The 10203-nt window shown below is 43.1% G+C and overlaps 1 protein-coding gene across 1 annotated transcript; it reads left to right on the top strand.

The window, feature by feature from the left end:
• The first annotated feature begins 663 nt into the window (after window positions 1-663).
• gxylt1b (glucoside xylosyltransferase 1b) lies at window positions 664-9435 on the top strand. Its single transcript, XM_063905054.1, has 7 exons — window positions 664-968; window positions 2041-2245; window positions 2528-2659; window positions 2802-3053; window positions 3314-3437; window positions 3995-4167; window positions 7997-9435. Exons 1-7 carry the CDS (start codon window positions 769-771, stop codon window positions 8156-8158), a joined length of 1248 nt encoding a protein of 415 aa, XP_063761124.1. The 5' UTR covers window positions 664-768; the 3' UTR covers window positions 8159-9435.
• Window positions 9436-10203: the final 768 nt, after the last annotated feature.

Raw genomic sequence — 10203 nt, 5'->3', positions numbered from 1 at the left:
AAACCAGCCTCAGTAACAAACGCTTATAGACCAGTAGGATATTACACAATTAATTAGTACTTTTCCCCCCCAAGCATCCAAGCTTTCAGGAGTGGGTTTGTGAGCTGTGAAAACTCATGCATTTTTAGGATGTGCATGGCTAGAAATCTGAGCTATGATCTGTTACTATTTTGTTTTAATGGCATTAATCTGGGCTATGATCCAATACAAATCTAGAAAAATAGCAAACAATTTAAAGCACGGCCTAAATGTAAATCTTAAACAAGATTAAATTGACCAGGTTTTGCCTTTGCCCACTCTGAAATGTATACAATTTAAGTAAAAATGCTAAGTATCAAACATGAAAAATAAAATGAGCAAAATGAAACAGAAATAATGTACTTTAGAGTTAAAAACAAATTGTTTTCTGCACTGCTAATTTGTTACTGACTACTTACATTTTTGCACAACCTAATGTGATCTGGTGACATAGCATGCACTTTATGTATTATTTATAATCCACCCTATCACTCTCATTAGAGTACAGATTAACTAACATTTCTGACACAATTAAGCCACATGTTTTTTTCCAAGTCTAAAAAATCCGTTGAAAAAAACTGCAGAGCTTAACACGACCACCAGGGGGCGGTGTTTCCACGCCGGATGAGAGCTTTATTTTTCAAACGTCCACCGGAAGTGCTTTACCACTGCGTCAAGCTTCGCACTTATTATTTCACACTAGTTTCTGTGTCATGACTTTAGCTCCGAGTTGCGTTTTAAAACTCCAAAATGCGGCGCTACATTCGTGCACTAATGCTGTGCACAGTGTTTGCCGTGTTTTCGGGTGTGTATGTTTACAGTAAACTCTTTTACTCGGACGTGTCGCTCGGGGGAAACGGACCGAGAGGTTTCATCCCACAGAGAGTCCCCGGAATCAGGCGAGGAGCCGTGGACAAAACCGGGCCCCAAAGCCCACACTGGTACAATAGGTATGACTGAATTATGCAGGTTTTTATTATTTTGTGGGAATAATACATTTCATACAGTAAGCGTGAGTATAGTTGTAGGTATCTACTCTGTACCGCACTTGTTATGTATAGGAATGTGACACTGACTGACAAAACGGGACAATGAGAACTTCATTCTGTGATTACTGTAGTAACGCGAGATTTGAACAGATGTGCGATCCTCCGAGATTAATTGATACGTCACTCAAGAAAGCAGACAGTAGAGCATGACCAAAACTTGACTTGCATCAACCATTTTTCACTGTTTAATATATGATAAAAACAAGAGAAACAAAAAGGCGATAATGCACTTTTTAGCATGTGAAACTTCAGCTTTACTGCTGTATTGCTTTCACACCTGACTGTTTGTGTGTCTGCCAGATGTGCAGGTTAGAGGGGAGGTGTTAGGATAAATAAGAGAAGCTAATTAAGTTAAAAAGGAAGAGTCAACAGTTTTATTAAGCTTTCCAATCCCTTACAGAGTTCACTGTAAGCAAGTTAGAGTCCAGTGAGGCAAGAGAAAATCCATGGGACAAAGCCTGCTACTGTTTAATAAACATCGCATTAGGTTCTGCATTAGTGGCTCAGTGTGTGAAAAGACCAGACGATATTTTAAAATGAGATATATCTTCAATCTTCTTGACCAAAAGTCCAAAATCATAAAGGTTTACCACTGCTATGTGAAAAGCTGGAATCAGTTTTGGTTAAAAAGGGGACTTCATTTAATCACATACTCATTATTAACAGTGGAATGTGGGGGTGGTGTACTCTAGAGAATTTGCTAAAATGGCTTAATGATGTTAAACCATTTTCTGATGGCTTGACATTGATGTATTTGAGGTACTGTTTTTCTAAAGTAGAACTCTAAAAGCAGTATTAGATGCATTTTATTTTTTCAAAGTAGAACTCAAATAAATTGGACTTCACGTTAAAGGGTCATTACACATTTGAACACCCACGCCAGCCTGATTAAACCTTTCAACATTACAAACCTATTCTCTGGAATCCTCTTTTTATAACCTCTGTTATCCTCTCCATCCTCTCTCTCTCTCAGGTACATCATGCGACAGCGGGGTCAGGTGGAGGCAGGGGGGGGCCGCGTCCAGCCTGAAGCCCCCATGCACCTGGCTGTGGTGGCCTGTGGGGAGAGGCTGGAAGAGACCGTCACCATGATCAAGTCGGCGGTAATCTTCAGCATCAAACACCTCCAGGTGCACATCTTCGCTGAGGATCAGCTGCACGCCAGTTTCATGGAAGCTGTGAGTTCAAACAGTTCAAAGTTCAATGGGCTTTATATTCATATGCACAGTGACAGTGTAGATTTGCAATAATATTATAAGACATAATCAGTAATCATTTCATTTGAACGACAGCTAAAGACACATCTTTTTAAATGAGCTTTTTATTAGCTAGACCTCTTTCTTAAGTAGCCTTAAGTGAATATGTGAGATGCAAACACATGAGTAGCAAGTGTTTAGAAAATTGCATGCCGTTAAATGTAAAGACTTTGTTTTGAACCCTGTTTGTTCTCTGTTTTCCAGCTGGAGTCGTGGCCAGGTGTCATTCGCTCCAGGTTCAACTACACCGTGTACTCCATCAGCTTCCCCAGTGAGAACGCAGCCGAGTGGAAGAAGCTCTTCAAACCCTGCGCTTCTCAGAGGCTCTTCTTACCCGTGAGTTTTGATCAAAAACACTAAAGCCACAGTGGAAATCTGACGTCATTATGACATGTTCTGCTCAATAAGCACCACAGACACCACAGACTGCATTAGCATCATTAGTTTCCTCACATCCATCTGTGTGTCTGTTCTGCAGCTGATCCTGAAGGACGTGGACTCGGTCGTGTACGTGGACTCGGACATCCTCTTCCTGCAGCCTGTAGACCGCCTGTGGGCCTTCCTGTCCCGCTTTAACTCCTCCCAGATGGCTGCCATGGCCCCGGAGCACGAGGAGCCTCGGATCGCCTGGTACAACCGCTTCGCCCGCCACCCTTACTACGGCAAGACGGGCATCAACTCCGGGGTCATGCTCATGAACATGACCAGGATGAGGAACATGTTCTTTAAGGTAGCCTGAATTCACATTTTCAGGATGAGATTTGTTCTGTGCTTCTTTGTTTGGCCACTAGATGTCCTTCTCCTGCTGTGAAACCATCTCATGTGAGGCCTCTTACTCTATCTTTTAACCTCTTTCCTTCTCTCTGTTGATCCTCCTTAGCAATGGGGACGTTATGCTTAGCACCGGTGTGTCATCGAGTATTAATACCTCCTAAACGTCCAATCCGGATCAAGTATTCAACTAAGCCGTGTAAAAAATTGTGTTGACAGAATGACATGACCTCTGTGGGGCTGCGCTGGGAGGAGCTGCTGATGCCTCTACTTCAGAAATACAAACTCAACATAACGTGGGGGGACCAGGACCTTCTCAATATCATTTTCCACCACAACCCGGGTAAGGCTGCACTCACAACATGTGTATTTCTCTTTAGACAACTACACATGATGCTCTTCTGCCACAAATGAAAGAGGAATGAATTGTTGTTGAATGTCCCATCGTCACAGTACTTTGTAGCACTTGTTTATTAATTAATTTGCAAGGGAATGTGAAAAATAATTGCTTTAGGGAGATAAAATACTTGCAATCGCCCAGCTGCATAATAAGGAAAGGAAATGTATTAATGTAAAAGACACATTTTGTATTTATCCAGCCATCATTTTGACACAAAACAGACACACAGTTTGGCATCGTACATAAAGAAATGCACAGACTTATTATAAACAAAGAGAAAAAGAAGCAATGATCAGACTAATACTTTATCTAGTTTGAGAGTAGTACATGTCAGAAGGACCCAGCTTACATATGGAAAATATTTGTTGGTTAAAGGTTATTTCGTGGCGTTTTTGAGCCCCTGTGAGGACATAATGTAAAGGCAGTAGTGCACAGTAAAGTGAGACTGGCACTGATTGGTTGACTACATTGTTTTTGTGTTTCTGTGTCTCCGTCCACAGAGTGTTTGCTGGAGTTTCCCTGCATGTGGAATTACCGCCCTGATCACTGCATCTACGGCAGTAACTGTGCGTCAGCGGAAGAGGAGGGTGTCTACATACTGCACGGAAACAGAGGGGTGTACCACGACCACAAACAACCCGCCTTCAGGGCCGTGTACGAAGCCATACGAAAGGTGAGCATGGACGAGAGAAATACCTAAAATACACAGGTCTATGTATGCAGATATTGATGGTCCAAGAGGAGCAAATGCAGCCTGGGTGTTTCTCCTAGGATGACCGCTTGAGGGCGGCAGATGAGCCAAGGGAACACCACTTTTTAAAAGAAAATGTGTCTCTTAAAAGCTCACATGAAACCCCGATTCTCTTTGCCCACTGTGAGATCGGACGCAGAGTCTTGCGGTGAAGACAGCCAGCTACGTTTTGTTTCTTGCTAGAAATGCTTCATACTAGCATGGTACTCTGAACCTTACGGCCCGTGTGTGAGTAAATGACTGCGCTCCATGGAAACCTTTTTTTTGTGCGTGTTTCTTTATCCACTGTGGAAGGATACATCTGTACATCCTTCCACCTTCCCATCTGTTTAACTCCCTTAGTAGCTTGTGTTGCTTCAAAACGTTACAAGGTCAGCAGCAAGTTTATATAATTCAAATCAAAATGCAGCGCTCTGCAATGTTCTGAACGTAGCGCTTTCGCCTAGTTTGACGGCACCGTTTTCCACATAGAAACTTCTATTGTTTTTATTTGATTGTTCCAAAGCACTGGTGAAAACACCAGACACAAATGCCAGGAGTTCAGTTTTCTTTTCAACTAAATGGTGACTGGTGTGTAACGGCATGACCAAATTCATCAGAGCACTCAAGCCGGGTTTCCTCCCAAGTTACCCTGTCTGTAATTCAGTGCAACGTCTGAGCTGTTTTCTGACCTCAGTGACCCCTGCTCTGCTCCGCTGCCCCGCTCCTTCACCCCGCTAGATGAGATTTTGGATTGGTGCTGACCCGAGACACCGCCAGTGTTGGTGACTTTGGACTGTCTGCGCTGGAAAGCTTCCCAGGGGGAAGTTTACGGGTTGTTTACCAGCAGTGTAATGATATTGACGACACCGGTGGCATTTACTTAATGAAGCCATCAACGCTGGAAGTGTCATTGCTTTCCTATTAACGAAGCATTGAGTGTGCATCACAGAGAGGGCTGATCCATACCTTATCCATGGCCTGCAGTTAAACCTGTGGCTCTGTAGGACAGGATCAATTAGAGCGGGACACACACGTGACCCTGTGCCGCACTAAAACACTGCATCTCCCGTCTGTATCGACACTTTCATAGAAATCTGACTAAGTCTGTTTTGCCAGGAGTAGGGATTGATCTCCTGTGTGTTTCAGTCCACCAGACAGATCGTTTCATCCACTTCTTTCTTGTTCATCTGCAGCAGAACCTGAAGTGTTGGGAGGGAATAACAAACAGGACAGTGCTAGATTGGCGAGAGGAAAACTTGAGCAAGTCATTCATGGTGTATTTGTTCTCAAACAAGGAGGACAGGCCGAGTACAACCCAGCACAAAAACATGCCCGATGTGCAACCCTCAGCTTCTATCCTGCTTTACTGAAGGTTAGCCTGAACATCACAAACTCCCACGTGAAGCAGACACAACTAAAGCTGTTCACAAGCAAATCTAACAGGGTCATACAGCGAGACGTTTTAAAGGAGAAGCTTCTATTCCTCTCATTTTCAGGTTCATATGTGTGCTTAGTGCCTCTACTGTGACATGTTTAAGTGCTTTAACATTCAAAAAGGCCTTTATTTCTTTTCCTGGAGGGTGTAAATACAACTCCCCTCTCCACAGCAGGAACTTTTCGTAACCATATAACGATAATTAAAATGCTCCAAAAGGGGGGGGGGATAGAGCCATTTGCTGGGGCTGATTACTAATGTGGAGCAGGTGTGTAATCAGGTGAGGGGTTGAGGCGGGGAGAAGAGCTCAGGTGTTCAGGCTCATAACCTTAACGATGGCTCTGATGTTAAAGTTGAGGCCACAAGCTAACTTTCTGTTCACCAAAATCCCAAAACCTGCCACTGGGAATGCTATTAAGGATGTCCGACACATCACTGCAAAGCCAATAACGTTAAATGAAAGATATAGTCACGCCCACTGCAAGATAAAACTGATAAATGTCATATGTTGGATAAAATAATGTTTATTTCTCAGTTTTGTTATTCCAAAATATAGAAAACACACATTTAGTTTGTCCAATTGTCCAAGACCTGAACACATACTTGTTACAATAATGTAAAATGTGTTATTACGTTTTATATCAAAGTCCAGCAGTGGCTCAGTCAGTAGGGGCTTGGACTGGAAATCGTAGGGTCGCCGGTTCAAGTCCCCGAACAGACTTGAAATATGGAAAGTGGACTGCTACTTGGAGAGGTCCCAGTTCACCTCCTAGGCCCTGCTGTGGTGGCCTTGAGCAAGGCACCGGACACCTCCAATCCCCCCTCCCCATTGCTCCCCGGGCGCTGCACGATAGCTGCCCACTGCTCCTAGTACTAGGATGGGTTAAATGCAGAGGACCAATTTCACTGTGTGTGCTCTGCTGTGTGCATGTATGTGACTAATATAGAGGGTTTCATCCATCCTTCGTTCAGCACTTTCACTCCTATATACCCGTCCCACGTAAGGGTCACACCACCTTCAGGTTCAGTTGTTTGTTTAGTTGATAGCAGATAATATAAACTGAGACGCGTCTTAAATCAACGTCTATTCACTTTCTCTTCAAACAAAGACGCTCCTCCCTGTCTGTCTGCCTGTCTGTCGCAACACAGACCTCAGCGGGCCGTCCCCCATAAACCCTCCCCTCCCTCCCTCGATGAAAAAAAGCTGAGCCCAGGAAACCACAGTTAAATTTTACAGCCGATGGTGCGTTTAGAGTCGAAGCCTGCACACCAACAACGCCCCATCAGCCGCACAAAATCAATACAGCAACTGTAAATGCAACTTTATGACCTGTGTGTGTGTGTGTGTGTGTGTCGGTGTGTGTGTGTAAGTACGTGCTCATAAAAACACAATTTTCTTTGCGACCCAATATCAGAGAGCTAACCACAAGCAAATGAGCCGGCATAAAGAATGGTAATTCCCCTTTGATTTCCTCGGAGCGCCGTAAAGGCTCCTTCATTATCGGGAAGACGTGAACCCTCTTCCCGTAATCCCCCGGTTATCACTAGACGCTAAGCCTGTAGCATAAAAGTGACTCCAGCAGTGTCGCCTGCTTTATGTTTTCCCCCGTTTGAGCCGTCACATTTAACCCGGAGTCCACCGAGAGTTCAGCATGTCTTGCAGGTTTTTAATTTACCCAGGGAAAACCCAAATGCTGCCCAAAGCAATACTCTGCTCACCGTGAGGGAATCTGATCAATTCCTCGAGAGCAGGGGAGGCATCGTAAGTCTCGTTCTTAAGGATATAAGTCGAATTCTTGTTTAAAAGCTCAGTTTTATCCGATGCTGACAATTAACTGAGTGTTCCAACAGGTAAGATAAAGAGATTACAACTAAGCGTGTCAATCTTTCTATACATCATGATTCCATATCCATTCCTGGGGTCACCATCCATCCATCCCGATTCAAAACAACATCCAATTTAGTTCATGGGGCTTCTAATAATTAAGACCTACTTTATTTATCTGTGCTCTAATAAAGGTGATTAAAGGCAAAAAGCAAAGTTAAGCGTGTGAAAAGTTACCTTGACCGATAGTTTGAACACAGAAAGACACACATTCATGCAAAATTTGCACAAATAATCCCTTTCTGGAGTTTGTAGTAGTTCTCAATTGTTAGTGACTTGAAGAAAAACAAGTAAAAGAGGAAACGTGCTGCCTGTTGCATGCATAAAAGTTGTAGGCTTATGCTAACATGCTAATCGGGAAAGAAAAGGTACTAAAAACGCTGTAAACTGGTGATTTATGAACTACACATCACACCCAATCTAACCCGTGAATCATTTCCTCGTTGCAGTACCCTTTCGGCGCCGACCCAGTGACGTCTTTGTTGGATCCGTTGGAGGCGGAGCTGTTGACGACGACACACACCTACTGCGGTAAATCCCACCCGATCCTCACCAAGAGGCTGGCACACAGTCTGGCCTACATCAACAGGAAGTCCCCCGGCGGACGGTGACAGCTCACTCACAACGATGGGAGAAAAGAGGGAACTGTGGCGACAGGACTGGACGTACAAACCCGTCCTTGAGTAAGACACTGGACGCTCAACCCTGCTTTGAATGATGTACGGTACAACCACTACCTGGCTAAATGTTCATCAAGGGCCTGTGTCCACATAGCGCGCCCCAACATGTGTTACTGTTTTTAATGCAAAGATATCCCCGCAACGTACCGCCGCTGTTGTAAGACGGACTCGCTTCCCCCCTTTTGGATTGCATCATCTGTTTCTGCTACTATCTATTTGTTTGGCTTTCTTTGTTCACCATGGGCAGCAACCAGGTGACTATTGCTCTTACGCTTTCACCGCTCGATCTGACGGACATTAAACGACGGAGGAGGAAAATAGAAGTCTTATCGTTAGCAACATGCGGGGTCCGCCTGGCCGATCTGCGCCAACGAACAGGCTTTTGCTTTTTGGTGTGACATTCAAAACAAACTTTCTATCCAAACTCTACAGCGACGTCAGCAGCGCTTCTCTGAAAAGTCTTCCACTCGATTGGCAAAACCCTCTGAAAAACGACCCTAGCATTTAGAAAGGAGCTATGTGGACACAGATCCCTAACAATGAACCTGAGTTGTCCTAAAATGCATCGTGGACGACTAAAGAGTGGAGTAAACGCTCCATGTTGGGTTTGTCTCAAAGTGAGACTTATACTGCTGTCTCTTTGTAAATTGCTCTGGATTAGAGCGTGATGTAAATGACTCAAGTCTACTTTAAGTGTTGCAAAGTCCGCTTATTTACTACTACTGATGGATTCTGTTCCTCCAGGTGTTTTTATTGCATATTCTTTGGGTCTCTTCCCTGTAACTCCTCTCAGTGCCTTTGGTAAAGGTGAATAATCTTCATGTTGCAAAAGATCTGAAGAGTAGCTCTTGACTTTCCATATTGGAGAATTTATTGAACCCTGTGAAACACTGTTAATAAAAGAGACAAAGGAGTAATGTGAGAACTGGAAAAGGCTCTCAGTGACGCCTCGTGTTATGCACTGGAACACTTTCTCAACCTTCTCCAACAACTCCAGTGTCAACGAGATGGGTTCCAGAGGACATGCGTGGAATAATAATGAGAGCCGTTTCTGAGTTTATCTAATGGGATTATAGAAATGGAATTGGTCAGTATATATGATTTTCTTCAGGTACAGATCCTCTATCACAGTAAATATGTGTCCTATTCTATGTTATTTTATCTGTTACACGGGTCATCTTGACCTCACCCATGTGTCTTTTTTATTTTTTATTTAAAAAAAGGATATGTTACAGTGTGTCCATTAAATGCAAATAAATCCTGTTAGTAGTTAGTACAGAAAAGTGAATAAGCTACACGTTCCTCTGCTGATGCCAAAGCATTTCTTTTATTACTAGAATTATGGGTTTTGCACTGTTGAATGTATGGGTTGAAATCAAAATGTCATTATGTTGTTATGGTTGTAATGAGAAGATATAATTTGTGATATATTTGTTTTTACATTAAAGAGTATTTGAATTTCATTTGAACAGCACTTCGTTTTTGAACCACCAGAGGGCAGCATACTTTTTACAATTTCTCCCCTTTTCTGAGGGATAAGGTATATTCTTGATAGTAGAGTATACTTTAAAAAACAATTACAAGGGGAAAGTAACTTAGAAAACAACACTTATTTCACCATGTAGTTGCACACTCACAACAGGCACCTCATCAGCGGTTGGGAGGGTTACTTTAAAATGTATTCTGTACCAATTACTACTTTTCCGTCACTTTCAAATGACCTCAAAATGAAAAACAATCCAACAAAATCATAATAAATATCATGTAAATCACACAGTATTTTGGGTTGGAGGTTTCTATCTATTGCAGTCAAAAGATGAAGATATGTCCTTGTGCCCTCCCCAGCTGTGTGTTGTCAGTGTGATGAGTCCTGTGTGTATTAATGCCCCTTGTGTTCTATGTCAGATTGTCATCAAGGTTTCCCTAGTGTGGTTCAGTTTGTCATTTTTCCTGGTTTCCTGTCTCCGTCGGATTCT

This window comes from Eleginops maclovinus, chromosome 17, assembly GCF_036324505.1.
Source record: "Eleginops maclovinus isolate JMC-PN-2008 ecotype Puerto Natales chromosome 17, JC_Emac_rtc_rv5, whole genome shotgun sequence".
In the NCBI taxonomy this organism is placed as follows: Eukaryota; Metazoa; Chordata; class Actinopteri; order Perciformes; family Eleginopidae; genus Eleginops; species Eleginops maclovinus.
Note: the sequence above shows the minus strand (reverse complement) of the source record. Positions and strands in the feature narration are given on the sequence as shown.